Source organism: Eptatretus burgeri, chromosome 10 (assembly GCF_056783735.1).
Source record: "Eptatretus burgeri isolate ZD-2024b chromosome 10, Ebu_testis_v1, whole genome shotgun sequence".
NCBI classification, from domain to species: domain Eukaryota; kingdom Metazoa; phylum Chordata; class Myxini; order Myxiniformes; family Myxinidae; genus Eptatretus; species Eptatretus burgeri.
This window is the reverse complement of record NC_140970.1, coordinates 47,387,174-47,407,581: the sequence shown is the minus strand read 5'-3', so window position 1 is coordinate 47,407,581 and position 20,408 is coordinate 47,387,174. Positions and strand designations below refer to the sequence as shown.

At 41.7% G+C, this 20,408-nt stretch overlaps 1 protein-coding gene across 2 annotated transcripts; it reads left to right on the top strand.

Moving 5' to 3' along the window:
- The first annotated feature begins 266 nt into the window (after window positions 1–266).
- LOC147018486 (ADP-ribosylation factor-like protein 8B) lies at window positions 267–20,078 on the top strand. 2 transcript variants are annotated; one of them, XM_085898181.1, is made up of 7 exons: window positions 267–656; window positions 1,124–1,204; window positions 1,373–1,446; window positions 9,775–9,868; window positions 17,204–17,271; window positions 17,436–17,506; window positions 17,621–20,078. In XM_085898181.1, the coding sequence occupies exons 1-7, from the start codon at window positions 534–536 to the stop codon at window positions 17,668–17,670; spliced, it is 561 nt and encodes a 186-aa protein (XP_085754307.1). In that variant the 5' UTR covers window positions 267–533; the 3' UTR covers window positions 17,671–20,078. The 2 variants fall into 2 exon arrangements, with proteins under 2 accessions (XP_085754307.1, XP_085754306.1); XM_085898180.1 differs by lacking the exon at window positions 267–656 and adding an exon at window positions 748–876.
- Window positions 20,079–20,408: the final 330 nt, after the last annotated feature.

Here is a 20,408-nt window from a genome sequence, read left to right as displayed (position 1 = left end):
CGAGGATGAAACAGAAAAGGAACACAAACAAAAAGAGGAGAGGGGTGGGGGCGATCACAATAACCTGGGAAGAGGGTGCTTTTGGGAATTGGGTCACTTTGATTAAAAAAAAAAAAAAAAAATGTTTTGATGAGATTGGAATGAAGTGACATAAAAAGAAAGATACAATCCATCCATCTCCATTCCGAGTGCACAAAATAACCCCTTCGAGATTACCCCGGCTTTTACACCGCTTCATTCTTGTGCGCCACACCTTAAGATCTACGACAGAGCACCAGTTTTGGGTGGTGCAACCCGTCAACAAAGTGTTTCGCCATTGGAAGCATCCCTCTTCGTTTCTCACAAGCTCGACAAGTGACTTAAGATATAATTAGCACGACTGCGGTCTCCATAGACACGAGTGCGGGAAAATGTGCCTTTGGAACGCTCCGTGTGCACGAGGGGTGGGGCTGTACGTGTGACGCAGCGGGCACGCGTCGGGGTGCGGGCCATTGTTGGACGGACGCCCGGGCGTTCTCTGTGCAGCCGCAAGCATGCTGGGGATCATCAGCAAGCTGCTCGACTGGTTCAAGTCGCTCTTCTGGAAGGAGGAGATGGAGCTGACGCTAGTGGGCCTCCAGTACTCGGGAAAAACAACCTTTGTCAACGTCATCGCAGTGAGTACCCCCCCGCCCCCACCCCTTAAGCTGCTTCTCCAATCTGTGTCCCTATCGACACTCCAATCCTTTCCTCATCGGTGGATTGCTGCCAATGACTCGAGGGTACGTGGAGGGAGACGCACTCCATATTCGGCCCCATTCTCAGGATGCGGTTTCGTACTGTTTAAATGGGCACACGAAACACCGGAGTACAGCTTGGCTCCAAGCCTCAAACCTGGTAGTACTGCGGGCGGATCTTACCTCCCTTTTCCTCCACTCCATTTTCGGCCCCACATATCACCCTAGGCCCCACCCTACCCCCACCCTACCCCCACCTGTCTGCTCCCCTCACCATTTCAACAATACCTGGCTATGGCCACTTTGTAATTGCAATGAGGCGACGGCCTGCGCTGTCCATGGTGCTGAAATATCATGCGAGCAAAATCCGCTAATTTTTTACATGTGTCTGTTTATTCTCCTCGTAGTCGGGGCAATACAACGAGGACATGATTCCCACGGTGGGGTTCAACATGAGGAAGATTACGAAGGGCAACGTGACCATCAAGGTTCGTGAACGACGCTGCTTGGACGCGGTTGATCGTGTTGGACAAACCTGTGAACGATCCTGAGAAATCTGAATTTTATTGCAGTTTCCAGGAAGAATAGTCGCATTAATTATTTATAACTTTGGTCTTCTTCTTCTTCCTCCTCCTCCTCCTCACTGGAATTTACAGCTGTGGGACATTGGAGGACAGCCTCGTTTTCGGAGCATGTGGGAACGATACTGCCGGGGTGTGAATGCCATTGTGTAAGGATCACCTTCACGGTCTCTCCTTTTTCTTTTTTTTTTTCTTTTTTCTTTTTTCTTTGGATTTATTGTGCTTCATCTCATGATGCTTGAAAAAAAAAATGATCAGACTTCATCGTGCAACGAATGGTGTGTTTGGAGTTCCCATCTGAGCACGAAGCTCATGATGCTGGAATCCAAGCTTCACATTCTACGTACTGTGGTCATTTTTGTCCATTGCTTCCTAATGGTCCTGTAATTGATATAAAAAGTACACCGATATCGACTGTCTTTTACTTCGCTTCTGATTATATTGTCGTCGTTGTCGGACTCATCCCAGTTGCCTGGTCCAAATCCCGACAAACAGCATCAAAGCGGTCGTGCTGGCCAACTGATATATGTGCTCCAAATAGGGTTCCGGGTCTGTTTGCGATGGTACTGTATTAAGATGATCACTCGAGCCAATCGGGTAACTTGTTGAGAAGTACCGTGCGGTCGGTTAATAAAATTGGTGATCCGAGTGGATATCGCTGGGTGCTATTCATCACAACCCAATTGGTCCTTTTAATGGATGTACTAGCCAATATAACTCACAATCAGAACACTTGAATCACTCCGAGACCAAGTTCATTTGTAATTGTGCACTAAAAACAGGCAAAGAATGGGAATACAGTAAGATCTCGATTATATGCGGTTGTTGTTCCTGAAAATAGCTGCATATATCGAAACCACATAATTCTAATTTTTTTCCCACATACATCAAATTTTGGTGAAAATATGTTAACCGCATAACTCTAAATCCATAGATAATGAATACATATATATATATATATTTTTTTTTTTCCCTGTGTCGTAAGAGGCGACCAGGGTTGCGTCAGGAAGGGCATCCGGCGTAAAACATGTGCCAAATCACTATGCGGATCATATGGATGATCCGCTGTGGCGACCCCTAACGGGAACAGCCGAAAGAAGAAGAAGAAGATATATATATATATATATATATATATATATATATATATATATATATATATATATATATATATATATATATATAATCGAACCCCCTAACTTGACGAGGCAACAGGACACAAATTGATTCCCATCACAGCGCTTGCTACATGACCTACCAGCAACAAGTGCCGCCTGCCACGCGAGCACATTGTCTCTGCCCTGCTGATCACCAGTCAGGAGATTTGCAGCTAGGAATAATAAAATAAACCAAAGAATCACACTGACCCTATGACATTACGCTTTTTATGACATACGTATGCGAATGCATGAAATATGGGAAATAACTATCGCTATACTATGCAAAGTTACCCCCGAGAAGGCATTCCCACAACACAATGTCCAGGCTCCTCCATGAGCCTGACATCATTTTATACCTGCTTGAGGCCAGGTAATACTGCACATGATTTTTAATTTTTTTTTTTCAGTAGGCTAGTACTGTACAAACAATTCACCTTTTTTAGGTTGTCTCGACATCGATATAAACTGTTGCTCTGGTGTTTCGCATGCATTTTGCATGCAGGGCAATTATATCAATGTGTGCTCTGTCCATAGGATGGACATTAAGTCAGAGGACCCATATGCTAGCATTAGCTGGATACTATAGATTGTCGGTGTCCCTTTTTTTGTATACAATGTTGAGGCTTGTGGAGGAGCTACAACATGGAATGAATCAGGATGTAACAGAACAAAAGGATTAGTAACAAGAGAGGGGGGACGGGACACATGCAGCATGGACAAAATAGAGAGAGATGTGGAAAAGAACGGGGGGAGGAGGGTAGGGGAGGATTCACAGGATGGATACAGAAGCAAACTCTCAGGAAAGAGTAAGGGTAAGGGAGTTATCGCCAGCACCCTGGCCACATTCCAAATTTCTGCCACAGCCAGTAAAATGCCAGGCCTGGCCAGCCGGTTCCTGAAAGATGGGTCAAAAATGTTATTTGGCTAACCTAGCAAGACGGTGGGAGTAATTGGAGCTGTTAAAGTAGAAGTTGAAGTCGTAGGTGTAGTAGTAGTGGGAGTAATAGTAGTCGTAGAACGATGTTTTATTTTAATGCCATGGGACTAAGTTGTGGAGACGTATGAGCATGTACTCCTCTTACGGTATGCTCTTCATCATGAGACAGGTTGCCTGCTATAAGAGGTTGAAAGAAAGAAAAAACATTGGGGTTGGGCTTTTTCTAGATTCCATCTGAGTACTTGTCTCATAATTTTATGACCCCTAATTTAAATCCCACATACAATGTTAATTTGTTCATTTTTTACAGCGCATGCGCTGTATACAATTGCACCGAGTTTGAAATGTCCCCGGCATCGTCTACCACGTTTCCGGTGGGTCCGGTGTCCCCCCGTCCCCCCGTCCCTCCCCCCACCCCACGTGCCTCATGACGGCCGTCCGGTAGATGCAGTGCGTAACCTCGATGGAAATGGCGATAATTGACGGAAATACCCGAGTATTTCAATGGAAATTTGTGAAACTAATGTGTTATATATGTGAAAACCATTTAATTCATTGCTTGACGGAAAAAAAACGAAGAAACGCTCCCCTCATGTTCGAACGAACGAACGGAAGACGTCATTTCCGTCCACCATGGCATTTCGCATCAAACGCAGAAAGCTAAGTTCTTCTTACGCCATCATTCTCTTTAATATTACCCATAAACAAGTGTTTCGTCATGCATTAGTAGTTGAAATTTACTTACAAGAACGAAAAAATAATCTCCTCAGATTCAACAAGAACGAAAAAAAACCCCGAAAACATCACGTGCAGGACAAGACCAATCGAGCTGAAGGAAACGATACTGTAACTGCACTGCTCCTGATTGGTCAAAGGACACCACGTGTGTTGTGTGGGCGGTGCTATGCACGAGGATTCCAGGCTAAGTTCTTCTTATGCCATCATTCTCTTTAATATTAGCCATAAACAAGTGTTTCGTCATGCATTAGTAGTTGAAATTTACTTACAATCATTCTTTTGCGGCCTCCTGCCACGCTGTATCGAACGATTTCATTCCTTCTGTTATATATATATAAAGGTGCTTATCACAATAATAACAAGATTTTTACATTTCAAATATTAATTACGCTTTTTAATTGTTTTTCAACTGAAAAAGCATAAATTGCATATTTTAACATTAGTGTACTCATTTGATTCACCACACGTGCTGTATTGAAGGATTTCACTTGTTTTTTTTGCATGGAGATCTCAGGCTCATTCATGAAAGAGTTGTACCACATGTAGGACAAGACTGTTGGGGGACATGAGTGTGTTGTTTTTGATTGATTGTTTGTTTTTCATGATCTACAAGGACCACTTGGCAAACTCCAATCCATTGGTGCAATCAACCTTGAGCAGCAGTGCAGTTCTTGGAACTCCTTGGCTTAACCAATGTGTTGAAACCTATCTTGGGCCACGCACACCACCAAGTATCAGAATTGAATACCTGATGTAGCTTCCAGAACCTGATGTAGCTTTGGTATATTTCAGAGACTTTTTCTTTTTCCTCCTCGACAGCTTTTAACTCTAAAAAGCATTCATTCATAGTGCCGTGGAAGATATGACGCTCCTCTGTAGGCTGCTGATGTGCCATCATACTTCATGTCCTTGGAGGCAGTGGAATCTGAAGACCTGAAGGTCATTGGTATATGTTAGCAAGAGGTCAAGGCATATGGTATGCTATTCTCTCACCATAGGCAGGTTGTTACTTCTGTGGTCCTCTTCTTCCCTTTATCTGATCCCTCATTTTCTCTCCACTTTGACCCTCTCTAGTCCCCATTGTAATTTCAACTGCCCCACTGGCAACCCATGTATTGTTCACTTTCACAAACTGCTCACCTCTTCTCTTTGATATGTGGACCCACCTCCTTGAGTATGTCCAATTGTGTTCTTGTGTTGTCACCAATCACTATTCATTACCTGTCCTATTCTCACTGACATTTCATGCTTTTTTTTTTTTTTTTTTTTTTTTGTATACCTTGGTCGAGGCTCGTATGAGAGCAAACACACAACTCACAGCAAGGAGGCATGAGACAAGAGGGGCGGGAGTGGAAGGGACAAAACAGTGGGGAACAGACACATTAGGTGAACTGTGGAAGGGAGAGGGATGGGGATGGGACGGGGAACATGGCGAAGAGAAGATGGACATTTCAGGGACTTTCAGGAAGGAAAGCAGGAGAAATGAAGGAAGTGGGCTTGGGTGGATTATCGGGGGTAGAAAAGATAGAGGATTTGGATGGGGGAAGATAAGAGGTGGTGGTGAACAGCTGTTTTGAAAGCCTGGAGGGAAGAATGGGAAAGAATAGAGTGAGGAAGTTTATTCCAAAGGCGGGAAAAAAGAGGAATGAAAGAGTGAAGATGAGCAGTGATTCGTGATTTTGCTAGTTTTACCAGAAGGGGGTTGTTGGCGGACCTTGAGCGCCCTGTCGAAATGTGGTGGGGACAAATCGCAGAGAGAGCAGGGGGGCAAGGCTGGAGAGGAGTCGGTAGAAGACAGAAAGACCACCGACCAACCTGCGGTGATTGAGTGAGAGGCCCAAAGACTCAGCTTCATTGCGGGAGATGCCGATGATCTTAAATGCCCTGGTTTCGACAGCGTGAAGCCGAGAAAGGTGGGAGGCAGGAGCACCAGCCCAGAGGGGAGAGCAGTACTCCATCAGGCTACGGACAAAAGCTTTGTAAGTGGTCAGGAGCTCAAGAGGGCCGAGGAAGGACTTAGCACGACGGAGGATTCCCAGTCGGCGACTGGCTTTTGAGGCGAGGTTGGAAATGTGACTTTCCCAGGAAAGGTCATGGCAGATAGTGAGACCTAGAAGCTTGAAAGAAAAGACTTCTTCCAGAGGATTGTTGAGAAAGTGGATGGGGGGGTTTTGTCAACGGTCCTTTCGAAGAGACATAGTGAGAGTGTGAGATTTGTCTGGATTGAAAGACATGTTCCACGTGTTGGACCAGTTTGTGATTTTATCCAGATCTGCAGTGAGCGAAGAAGCTGCTGCTTGCCGGTCTGAGGGATGACAGATGGTACGGCAGAGGGTGGAGTCGTCGGCAAAGAGAAATAGAGGATTTTCCAGAGAGTCCGAGAGCCACCCCCTCCACCCCCTCCCTTTACTCACAGCCACCCCCTCCAATCACCCCAGTCTCCTCCATCGACTTGACATATGCACTCCTTCCTTGTCTGCTTGTACTGTATCCTTATTACCCTCGCCAAAGGAGAGGGTATTGCATTTGGGTCCGTTTGTCTGTCCACACAAGACTTTCGTGTTTTTCTCCACAACTGCTTATTGAATTGAGAAAATTTTCACCACAGGAGTGACTACTCATGTAGGATGTTTTAATGATAATTATGATGTCATAAGGTCATGTGGTATGGCAGCAATGTTGGAAAAATGGAAAACTTTGGACCTCTATCTCTGAAACTGTACCAAGGAAAAAAAATTGAAACTTGGCACACAGCAAGTACTCCTCATGGGGAATAAGTATGATTTTTATGATGTCATAGGTGCCTTCGTTATGATGTCATAATTGCGGGTGAAGAACGCTACATCCGATCAGTATGAAAATTTGAGGGTCATCTACGGATAAATTGGTCCACAGAAAAAAAAATTGATGATGTCATCGGTCACATAATTTGACAGCCATATTGTCAAAAAACCTCCAAAAATCTTCTCTGAAGTGGCTTAACAGATCGAGGCAAAACTTTACACATATGAGCACCTATCCATGAGAAACAAAAGGTTCACATGTCATAGATCACATGGTTTGGCAGCCATATTAGATTGAAGAAAAATATTAAATTGTGTTTTCTCTGGAACCACTAAATCAATCGACGTGAAACTTCACAATTATCATCTAGTTGTGATGGGGAATACATATTTTACATTTCAACTTAATCGGATGCATGGTCTGGCAGCCAGGATTATTTAATTTCTTGATATGGGCTCTTTATTTTAATTTTTTTGAATAAGGCTCACTTGGTTGTGCCTGGGTGACTGGATGGGTTTGAGGCTAGAGGAGTAGCAGCTGAAATCTGAATCCTATCCAGGTTCCTCCTAATGACTTCATCTTTGCTTTTTTGCTTGTTCTGATTCCTTCTGATTACTCCAATGCAGGACTGTACCTATTTGGTCTTCCATTTGAGTTGAATTGAATTTATTTTAATCCCATTCTAAATTAAATTGAATAATAATAATGAACGTCATGGGTCAGGGTCAAGTGTCCTATCAAAGCGGGACGTCTTGGTTCCTGGTCATCGCTACCAGCAATTATATAGTGGCAGTTCTAATTATGTCATTAATGACCTAACACACCAGTACACAAACACCACACAAATCTAATCACAAAAGAAGTCCTGGCAAGGGTCTTGAATCTCTGATTGCTCTTTTTCTTGTTTCCTTATCTGCCAATGTGACCCATAATCTGTTCCTTCCTTGTACATCCATTTAACACTATCCTGTTGTTATTGCATTGACCTCTCATCATCTGACAACAGTTCTTCCACAAGTCTCAAATTTTGGAGAAAAAATGGAACACAATGCCTGAATCAACGAGAGTTTATAGAACACGATACTCCATTCAGCTTTAAAGTGTAATACTTCAAGTCTAATCAAATAATGATTAAAAAAAAATCTAAGTTTAGCGCTTCTGAAGCAGTCTTATATACATCACTTTTTTTTCTACCCTTGTTAACCTCCACTCCAATCCCTCCTCCTTTCAAATTTCCAGTTTTCCTTCCTGAGAGGAACCTTCTGTATCCATCTAGTGCACTGCATGCATCCTCTCCTACCCCTCATTCCTCCCCACACCCATTGTTTTCCAAGTCAGTATACTCTTCCACAAGCCTTGACTATGTATACAAAAAAAATTGCCTTTATACACTGTAATAAGATGACGTTGTCTCAGTTTAGGAGATGGAGACCTTGTTGATCACCATCACACGCAGTGTCAATCAGGATCTTCTTCACGCCGTCCCTCACATGCCATGCCTTCTCATGCTATACTCTATATCAATAAATAGCATGGTTCTTGGAAGTATTATGAAGGTGATTTGTGTTCTACAGTGTTGAAGTATATAATTCAGTTTAAAGAGGTGTGAAGGCGTATAAGTACATTAATTCCGGATTTTACCCAGTGCCTATTAAATCAACTTAACGCGTTGCATTCGTTTTTCGTGCTTGGTGTTTGTGTCCTTTATAACGTCCTTAAAACAGTAAGTCTCCTGTTTGGAATGTTTTTCAATTTTGTTTAACTGCTAGGCAGGCAGACAGAGTAAGAATAATATCTCACTTCTCTCTGCGCACGTGCGGTCGAGATGAATTCAGAGCCAAAGTACGGTAAAACTAGAAACTTGTCTTCATCTTCAGATTCGTGTTCAAAATAAAACATTTAATTTAAATAAGCTGTTCCTCGATCATAAACTGATAAGATGCAGACGGACATGAACCAAATGCTTAACCCCGCTTTTCACTTCGCATGCGTGGGGTAACTAGAGAGTTCATACTATACCTTACCCCACGCAGTCTGGAGAAAATGGATATGGGAAGGGTCTTTTCAACTCTTGATTTATGTTCCCGAGCATGAGCTATATTGGCTTTGTTTGTGAAATTTGAATAACAGGTGCAATGGCAACCATACGAAGCCGATTGGTCAAATTTGATCAGTCAAGAAGGCGTAATAATTTTTCCCCAGTACTGCTGAATATTTTTGGAAGTGCAAACACGGTGATTTGTGTTCTACAGTGTTCAAGTATTATTCACTTGAAATAAAATAAAAGTTTTAAAGGCTGTAGAAAAAAAAATAAAAAAAATAGAAGCATTTATTCAGAGCTTTACTGCCAATACTTTCACCATGACTTTACTTTCCACCATCTCTTACACCACCTTAATTTTCATTTTTTTTGATAGACAGACTGAAGCAATTTCTTTACCATAAGTGTAGAATTTGCTATATTCAGAGCCAAAGTACTGATAAACTGCTCGGTCGTGTTCTGCCGTGTTACAAAATATAAAATTTAATTGAAATGAAGTCGTTTATCGATCATGGAATTGGACTGATAGAGTGAATAAATTGCTCAATCCCGCTTTGCACTTTGTGTATAGGGTAACAATGTAGGTAATATGGAAGGTGAACCAAGGATACCATGAGACATGGGTTCAGATAGGAATGCCAAACAGGCCAATCCGAAAGTTCTTGTGAGCCAACTATCAGTACTTTGTCTCCTCCTGCATGTCCTCCTCCTGCATGTAATAAGTGTGCAAGCTCTGTCATTGAGCCGCACATAATCTAGTAAAAGCTCGGTGTGTACATAAATTAACTATTGGTTTAATATTCTAACTTGGGGACTGCAGGTTCATGGTGGATGCAGCAGACCATGACAAGTTGGAAGCCTCCAGGAATGAACTTCACAACCTGCTGGAGAAACCGCAGCTTCAGGGAATTCCTGTAATGTCTTTCAATCCATATTCTTCTCTTTCCATCCCGATGCACTCAGTATTTGATTTTACTAACTTGTTTTGCTCTTTAAAATGTTTTATTTGTGCTTTTATCAATTTATTCTTCTTGACTCCTGATTTTGGCCAAAGGATGGCCAAGGTGTCTTGTCAGGATTCACGTTAGATATTTTTTAGAGATAAATGCAAGCTTTTCCAATTGCCTCAACGAACCTCAAATTCAAAGTTTTGTAATAGAGGGCCATATTTTGAAAGATTCTGCTCTTACAAACCTGACAGTGTGATGTGCTGTGTGAGATAGACACACAGGCTGCTGAAGAGAGGTTCATGTTTGGATACCATCTGCATCAGCTTGAATACACCCGATCTTATCAAATATCAAAAGCTAAACGGGGTCAATCCCAGTTTGTACTTGGATGGCAAACCTACCTGGAAGGCCAGGATTTTAGACTGAAGGACTAGCAGAGCTACTTTTGGTAGCATGCTCTCTTCTAAGTTAATGCAAATTTGAAACTAAGTTGTTCCTCTGTGGAATCCAACAAAATCATCTGTTCTATTGGGGGTGCAATAGGGTGGGTGCATTGTATCTTAGAATTGCACTTTGGATAAGAACATCGAGTCAATTGTTTCAACTCCATTTAAAATGACAGGGTATTTGATGAAAACAGTAGTGCATTGAATGGGATATGAAACTTAGTTATACATGTTGTGTCATGTTGATGGTAAACACAGGATTTAAGGGACAGAATGTACAGGGTGTCCACAATATTTTTTTCACCCCTGTGCATAGACTCCTATAGAGAAGGACTGGAACCTCCCATGCTCGGGGTTTGTAACTTGAGTCTGAAGGATTAACTTGAGTCCGGGGCTAAAATGACTTCTAGAAGGGCTAGAGACACGATCTCGGGATCCATATAGGGGTTTTTGAGGACGGCGAGTTCAATAGTGTCATTTTCAACACCACCTGAGGTCATCTTCAAGGTCAAAAGGTCATATTTCAAGGTCAAATTACTGAATTTTGGTATTTTTTGTGTCTAACTCATAAAGGGTGAGAGATGGCTGATTGTAATAAGATGCAAGTGTGTGGAGCTGTCAAACTTTGATATTTATTGTCATATATCGTATTACATAAACATTATATGCATGCCACAACACTATGCCTATTACAACTATGTCTATGCCTATCACTAGTTGGAGAGCTTTTCTTGCCTCCTGAGGCATCCCAAAGCTTTTTCTTTGTCACTTACATTGAGGACATGAGCTCTCAATATAATGTTAGCTAAAGTAGTACATGCAGCATTACTACTAGCTAAAGGTGCATCTACAGAGGATAACAGCTCAGCAAAATGAAATCTGCCACGCATTTTAGTCTTGTCATACAAATTATATGCATTATGTACAAAAAAGACGGTCGACATAGTCGGCACACTCAATCCACCTCGATTCAAATTATCTAGAAACTCAGATGACACCTCGTTACCATCTTCATCATCAATGATCTCCATACTAGTGCTATCGCCATATTTATGAACAAGGTGTCCGGCCAAATAAACTACTTTATGCTTATTGGCATCGTCAGACCCCAAGAGATCCTGAGTGTCTTGAGGAGTAATCTCGTCAATGAGTTCACTTCGCTCATCTGGATTTATGGAAGTTGTACAGTTCTTGTCGCAATCAATCACACGAGAACTAGATTCGGGCATAATGTCATGCTTAATGAGTGTTTGCAAATTTACAATTTTAGCTGCAGCCATAATGTCAACTACGTCAATGTAGAAGTTTCCACCACTTCTTTGCCTGGCTTGGCTGAAAAACCTTTCCAAGGCTTCATCTGCAAATATAGTAGGAAGAACGTAGTCAAAGTCTTTCTCTGCCAGAAGCAATTTGGCAGCATCCACATTATTACGTGTGGACACAGTGAAGGCTTCAGCAGTTTGCTGAGTTAGCTTCAGCTTATGACCACCACCTCCTTGCCATGCACAGGTAGATATAATTTGGCAGGCCTGCTCCAGCCTAGTGAAACTTGTACAGTCTGATGTCCAAGGCTGTCTGGATTCGTCGTGCAGATGGATAGCTGAGAAATGCTCTTTCACGTTCATCATCTTGAACCACTCACTCATTATCTGGGTGAGGATGATTGTGCCTTCGCTGATGCCCAGTGAATCCTTGAAGGTCTTGAAAGCAGCGTCAGTCTTGTCATTGAACACTTGGCATACCAATGATATGCTCTGGCGTTGAAGGGGCTTGGGGAAAACAGCGGTGTGCGTTAGCTTGGTTAAGTGAATAGGAGTAGCCCGGTCGATCTCATAAACCTTCTGAATATCACTCCAGTAAGCTTTGTACTCATTACCATCTACGACAAATGAGAGTGTCTTGCCATCAACAGTAATCCAGTTGTTGCGAACATTTTTGAAGATGTGCACGTAGTCGTACACTAAGAACATAGATTGCTCTTGAATTGACAGCACTTGGCAACTTCCTGGTCCTCCAAGTTTTGAATAAACACTGCGGTTGGTATTGCAATTATCACATATCAAAGAAATCACAGTACCGCCAGCACCAACTACAACTGATGCAGCTTCGATAAGGAGTTCCTTCAGCTGATCGGCAGTTAGTTTTTTGCAGGGCAAAATGCGTAGAATATTGCGTGGACCACCGAAATGGCAGGCAACTTCAACAACCATAGCATGTGAAGCAAGCATTTCGTGTTCACCACCCGCTGCTGCATTTTGAGCATATCCTACAACATGCCCTCCAGAAAATTGCAATGTCTCGACCAGCTTTACCTCATCAAACATTAAATTGACCAAACGCTGCTGTGGTTTAAGCTGGTCGAACAAGGTTTTGAGGTTGGAGTCCTGCTGACGACGAGCAAGCATCTGTTTTACCTTTTTTGTTGATGGTAGAATGATTAAGCCGGATCGACGAATCATTTTGTATGCACTGGGTGATATGTTGTGAAGCTGCATTGCGAAAATCATAGTATCAGTATCAAATCAGCGACTTTCAAGAGGTTTGAACATAAGATGCAGCTGCGACAGAAGGAAGGTGAATTGAGGAAGCTCGTGTGCCTCAGTCATCCAACAGAGCTGGCTTATTACAAGCTGAAGAATTTCCTTGCTTATGCATTAATAGATGTTTACCTGGTTAGTTATGGATCTAATCTGGGACCATTTTGAGAGCAGGCTGTTCTTCTGCAAAGGAAAAAGTCGTTTGGGCACCTCAATGCCATCTTTCTCAACTCTATTCAAGAATAGAAATCCAAAAGGTGAGTGAACTTGTTGGAAATGAAAGAAATGCTTGACAATTTGTCCAGTAGCATCAGTTCTTGATAGGTAAAGGTTTTCTGGTCTTTTATGACGTTAAAGCCAGGAAAATAGGAGCTGATTTTAGCACAGAAGTGGTCGAAATCTTGGATATTGTCTGCAGCCTCATAAGCTGCCTGCATCTTCTTAGCTCTTGATTCCGACATAGAAGATTATGTTGGGCGTGGGGCTGAGGTCACCTGCTTCAAAGCTGATTTTGGTACTCCAGGAAATATTGATGGGGGTTCTTTGGGTCGTTTGCCACCCCGAACTGACACCCAATCACAACTGAAATGTGTCTCACAAATATATATCTCCTTTAAGCACCTCAAGCTTTCTTTCTCATTTGGCATTGCCAATATCCATCTCTCCCTCTCCTCAGAATCTTTTGGGAAGGATATGACCTTTACATAAGGTGCCCCATCATAGTTTCCTCTACAACCAAAGCAGCTGCAACGACGTGGCATATTGTCACCAAAGCAGGAAACAACACAAAGATCCTGTGAGATCACCAGCTGGACAGTTTCTGAAAGAGAAACAAACAAAAAATACATGAGTTCACGATGATATAAATCAGCAAGTAGGTGCAGTAGGTGCACAATGTCATGTTTTGTCATAGACTTTACAAAAGTTTTCCTCTTTGAGTTAGACACAAAAATGGGCAAAAAAATACCAAAATTCAGTAATTTGACCCTGAAGATGACCTCAGTTGGTGTTGAAAATGACACTATTGAACTCGCCGTCCTCAAAAACCCCTATATGGATCCTGAGATCGTGTCTCTAGCCCTTCTAGAAGTCACTTTAGCCCCGGACTCAAGTTAATCCTTCAGACTCAAGTTACAAACCCCGAGATCGTGAGGTTCCAGTCCTTCTCTATAGGAGTCTATGCCCCTGTGTAACTTAGGATTTATCTCTACAGGTGTGTTTTTGTTGCATATACATTTATTACATATCTACTATAATAAATAGAGCCTGTATGGCTGTAGCTATGTCGGCAATATTCACTTGCCGATTGGGTGTGGCACTGACCAATCGGTGTGTCCGTTTTTTCCCCTTCATTCGTCGATTGGTCACGGCTTAGTGTTTACAATATTGATGATTATGGTACGATGTCTTTATCACATGCTTTCCTCACCGAGTGACTCATCATGGTGATTACTATATTTATTGCGGTGCTATACTTTACAATTCTACGTTTATTTGACCCCCCAGACACAAAGCAGCCATCAGTATTGGGTGGACCGACACAGGTACTCCCACCCTAAGGGCAGGGGTGCCCGCTAGTACCTTTAATGTTCCATAGCTCATTCTCATTACACAGAACATGGTGCAAAATCATTCTCTGTCATGAGAATGACAGTGCACAAACAGATCCATTGGATGTATGAGATTTGCAACATTATTGAAGGTCCTGTATATATGTAATATTATGCAATAAATATATGCAACAAAAACACAGTACCAGAGATAAATCCTAAGTTACATGGAGGTGACAAGACATTGTGGACACCGTGTAGCTACAAGGGGCATTCAAAAAGTGATACGACCAAGAAACTCACAATAGTCAGACATGCCAACATTTTTTTTGTTTTTCATTCTAGAGAGCATCGAAAGCTGGTGTACCTGATGGTGAGGAATGGGATGGCCATAGCTGGTTCATTCTTTCAAAAGTGGGAGATTTACAGGGAGATTGGTGAAATGCCGGCTTCGATGGGCTGGGCACTTGATGCGGATGGGGGAAGAGAGAATGGCAAATAGAGCGGGTCGGTCGAGGGAGCAAGATAGGAGGAAAATAGGTAGACTATGGTTGAGATTGGAGGATTGTGTGAGGGGGAATATCAGTAAGTTGGAGGTGGTTGGAGAGTGGAGAGAGTTTGCTGAGGACAGAAATAAATTGAGTATTGGGGTCAGGGCAGAAGCTTGCTACCATTGGACCTCACCCCTTATAAAGGGAAGAGGAAGAGGAGGAGGAGGAGAATGAACATATAAAATTAGTTAGAAAAATGGGCTGGAAAGGTAGCCTCAAGCTGTGTAAACTTGCCTCCGAGTTGTCTCACCTGGTTTTAGCCTGGGTTTGAATGTCAGCTCAGCTATGAACTGTCATCCTGGTGTTTCTCATGCAGGGCAAGGCATCACTTTGTGTCGTCCCTCGGATGGACGTTAAACTGGGTGTTTCATCTGCCAGCATTAAAGATCCCACTATCTTTTGAGAAAAGTAGGTGACTTTGAGAAGGGTAGGCTCATTTACAAATTCTTGCTCAAACCTACAGGGGGCGTTGCATTAGCTGCACAGCCATGCTCCCAGCAATGATGCAAACCAGCAGCTGCGTGCTGCACATGAAGTGATGTGGAAGAAAATACACAGAAAGTTGAATAATGAAGGCAATATAAGTGATAGAAATTTTAAGGTCACCTTACCTTGTCTGGTTGCTTTGCACCCTCTTTGCTCATCATGCTTGATATCACAGAAAGAAAAATCCTTCAGCAAGGACAGGTGTTACAGTAAAAGTTTTATAATTGTAAAAAGCTCGACTTGCTAGTCGGTAAAGCCAACGTTTCTGCGAGAATCCACTTGCCTTGGTCACGGCAGATGTTTCAGTTGAGAAGAAGCTTGTTGAAGAAGCTTTTCCTGTTTTAATTTGACTGGATGAATAATAACAACCTACATCGATTTAAGGACGTTATTTAAGACAGATACTATTACAAAAGTGAAGATTGTGCAAACGAGGCATTTGGTGATGTAGAAATGGCTGGAAATCCATGAAACCAGATGTGTTCCTTTTTCTAAGTACCTTTCTTAGGAAATGCTAAAACACGAGGCACCATACCTGTTTCCCTGCTCCAAGTAGAAAGGTGTTTTCATCAGTGCAAAAACCATCTGTAGGGAGTGGTTGTGTGAAGACCATTCCGATGACATATTTTTGGAGGTAAGGGGAGGCTTCACCATTTTTGGGTAACAAATGTATTTCATAAAAAATAAGTCGTGCCAGGAAATTTGTCAGTTGGTTGGAAAATGTGAGATTGATGGTTTAAAACGCCTGTGATGGTTTAAATTGCTGTTAAATGAGTTTACAATTTTTGGCCACAAAGATTTGTTGTTAAATTGTATTTTTTTTGAAGAAGAAGAAATAAACAGTATTGCGCTTTCTTTTGTAATTGTGTATTAACATTCTGCTAACCACCAAAGTTATACAAGACAAAGTTTATATGTCTCACCCAAAAAATAAAAAGCCATTAACACTTAAAATTGACTCTCATGTGTTGTATATATTAATTAACCAATCCATTGTGTGCATCAAATAGGTATAAACTGAGCACGTTTTATGAGCGCAGGTTATTAAATCAATCGCAGGGCCTTGGGAGACCATAAAACAGGTGCCTTAAGGGGCATGGCTACAACACGAGGCCAGAAAATGCAAAATGATGCAATTCCTGATTTCTTCTTCCTCACCTCCCCCTTATTCCCATCTCTTCCCTTGCAACATTCTTTTCCCTTTCAACAACATACACACACATCCCTCTATTCTCTTCCCTATCCTCCCAGCTTATCTCCCTTTTCTCCATTTGTTTTCCTTAATTTATTCCCTGTGCCACCATACTCAGCAGACGCAATATGCCAATGGCCTAACTCTCCTCAATCTCTCTCCCAACAGTTATCTGGCCGAAACATACATGGAAACAGTAAGGTCACAAAGTAACAGAAACAACATAGGTACGATGAGATTCCATTGGGACCATACTCTGTGCAGAGCGTTGGTGCTGCCTAAGCAGTCTCCTTCACTATTGGGCACAATCCTGGACAGGTCGTCTCTCCGACACAGGAGACCAGCAAGCTGGCACTCATTTTGCCAACCTCAAAAGGATGACAGGCAGAGTCAACCCCGCCTGGTATTAATTCAACTGCCGAGAGGGATTTGAACTCGGGATCCTAGGATTCCAAATTCCACCACCCTAACCATTAAGCCAACACTAGGCATATACATCGGTACGGTACAAGTTAAAACTTATTTCCCTGTTTGCAGGTTTTGGTGCTTGGAAACAAGAGGGACTTGCAAAGTGCTCTTGATGAGAAGGAGCTTATCGAACGAATGTGAGTCAACCATGCTAAGGGACATTATTGTCTAGTTTTTGTATTTACTTTTTTTTAAAAAAAATTATTTTTATTTTTTAATGCTTAGAAATTTGATAAAAAAATGCAAACGGTGACTGAACAGAACCAGAGCTCTGAAGGTACAATGTTCGACCCCACCACAGGAATCTGTCTGCAATTCAGGACCGGGAGATTTGTTGTTATTCCATATCCTGCAAGGAGAAGGACAACATCGGTGAGTTTTATCAAAGGGCCCCAAAAAAGTGACCTCACCATCATCTACCTAACCTAAGATGGAATTGAAAAGTCTTACTTTAATATCAAGTAACGAGTGTTGGTCTCTCTTCAGACATTACCCTTCAGTGGCTCATCCAGCATTCTCGATCACGGAGAAGCTGAGAGTCTTTTCAAGGACCGCTGAGTTGAGACTCTCTCTCAACGCTGACCACCCTCTTTTTGTACTCCTCCTCGGATCACCGTGACCTCCACCCAATCTCTGGTTTAGTGTATTTTATTCGTGCCAGGAAAGAAATCCTCTAAATGTTTGCAAAAAACAAAACAAAAAAACCCACATTCTTAGATGCATGTCTTTTTGTTGTTGTTGTTGTTGTTGTTGTTGTTGTTGTTGACAAATTGTTAATACGATGCTCACCTTTATCTTACAATTAGTGGGAGAGCCTTTTTCTGCAGAATGATGTTCAGTTTTGGATCAAATCATCAGCTGGAACGATAGTTGTAAGATATATGAGTATAGGGAAGTAAATTTTCTGTAAGCAGAGTGTGTCCATCCATCAGAGCACAATTATTGTACACAATCTCAGCACCAGAGTAAAGCTTCTTATGAATCGCGTTTATTTTGACGCAATTTTAAATTGCTTATTCTGTTTGAACTGCATGACAATTTTCTATCCATTTGTCAAATTGCAATATTTATTACAGCAGATGCAGAGAAATCCTTTAGCATTTGGAAGAACAGGGAAGCGAACGATGGAAGCTGAGATGGGTCAAAACGAAAGCTTTGGAGATGTTTCATTAAGGCTTACCTTCAATCAGTTCCAAACTTTACAGGACACGTGGTGGGAACCTATATGTCACCACGTGCGGCTATCAATTAATTCAAACTTTTCCATCGTGTCGTGCTGTACATCAGTGCACCCTTGTACAATAGTTACAACCATTGCATGAAATGTAGGCCGAGGTTTGTAATGGCATGCTCACATTTATTTTACTTGCTGTTTTATCCATGTAATGCAGAGAATCCATTACGTGGCTGTGACCGAGTTATTTTTTATTTTTTATTTTTGTTAGTGCTTCAAGAAAGAGTGAGATGAATAACAGCAATCAGCAAAGTTGTTTTGGATAATGCATGTGATTCTTTTCGCTAATCCAAAATGGTCACTTCTTAAATAGTTACAGCTAGTTATAGGCAGATGGTGGGGAGGAGGTCTTGACCTCTTCCTTGTTTTTATTTTTTATTTTCAGGAAAAATAATTTATTATACTTTAAAATGACGATTATAACCTCATTATTACACAACTGTCATATTACAGCTTGTTAAGCACATGTGGTGCTGGATCTGAATTTTTATGACGTGTAGACGCCCTCTACCCATAATCATACTTTTGCCTCTGCTCGCCTGAGTGGCAGTAGCATTTGCGATTCAACACTGATCCTTCAATTCGTATTTGCTTTGGGTATTACATCTGCCCATATTTGCTCTCTACAACATAACACATACTTTGGCAACCAGGAAAAGAGGACGGTATGTGTATGAGAATTTGGCAGGTTCCTTCTTATTCTCCATGTTGGTTAAACCAACAGTGATAAAGCAATATGGTTTGGAAATACTCATCTCAACATATTCTTCTTTCTAATTTGTTTTGTCCTACTTCATCTGAAGCTCACGAAGAAACTTGCATACATATCACATGTAGGATAAAGGCACGAGAAAGCATTGACGTACTTGTGGAGGAATTACGACAACATTAGGAGATAATGAAGAAATCGTCAAAGTTGTACAGGATTGAACCTGGGATTCCACAATCATAAATAAGCTGCTCAAATGGGAATCGTAAACAGGCCAACTTTGAGGGAAAATTTGAAACAAGAATATGGAATTAGGCAACAGCACCAGCCTCAAGGTGTACTTCAGCAATAGATGTCAAGGAGTTCTTACCTGTCATTCGCAAAGGAGCAGAAGAAAGGACATTCGGCTTATTTTTTTTGCCTCCGAAGAGCAATGTTCCCCAATATGTAATGCCATGCTTGCGCAGCACCATGGCAACATTTTACAACACGGTCTGATTCTAAGCAAATTGAGTACACATTGTTACCATGGGTTGCTAGCTAAAGGAGGAAAGGGTGGGAGAGATTTTATGGTTGGTGGATGCAAAGTTTGGGTTGGAGTGTGTGCTAACTTTTGCAGATCCTAAGAGGTGCAGCCATATAAATTGAATCTTCTTCCACTTGTATCTTGATGAACCCAGCTACATCTGAATGATTGGGATACTTTATAAAACAGCAAGGCACTTTTTCATGCAATAATCGTAACTTCTTGTTTTATTGGAGGCAATGTAATGTAATGTTTCCCATAATAATGCATATTTTGAAGTGCGGGATGTAACGACATGAAATGGTCAAGTATTTTTTTTTCCTTACATAATGGATTTTTCTTTCACTGTGATAACATACTTTTGGGTTATTGTGCCTCCTTTCAGCCCCAGATTTGCACCCTCTGCGTAACCAAATAATGATGTGTAGAATACTTTTTGCACATCACTTATTTGGGAAATAAAATGTGCAACTTAGGTTTCCTGTTTTTATGCCATTTTTAACCAGTGTATATGGATGCACAAACCCCGTGTGTTTTACAATATCGTATTGTTATGAGGTCATTTTCTAAAACGAAAGTACCACCAAAATGGTGCACGTTTGTAATTCTGCTTGTTTTGATTTACGTCAAAATAATTTCTTGATCTGGGCTCGCAGGATAGTCTAAAGGTGTGTGCACTGATTTCTGAGGTCTCAAGCCTGAATTCAGATCTCCACTCAACTATAAACTGTCACCATGGTGTTGCATCGATTTGTGCACCGTATAGTATGGTACATTTGACTGATAATGATGCAGGCAGATACAC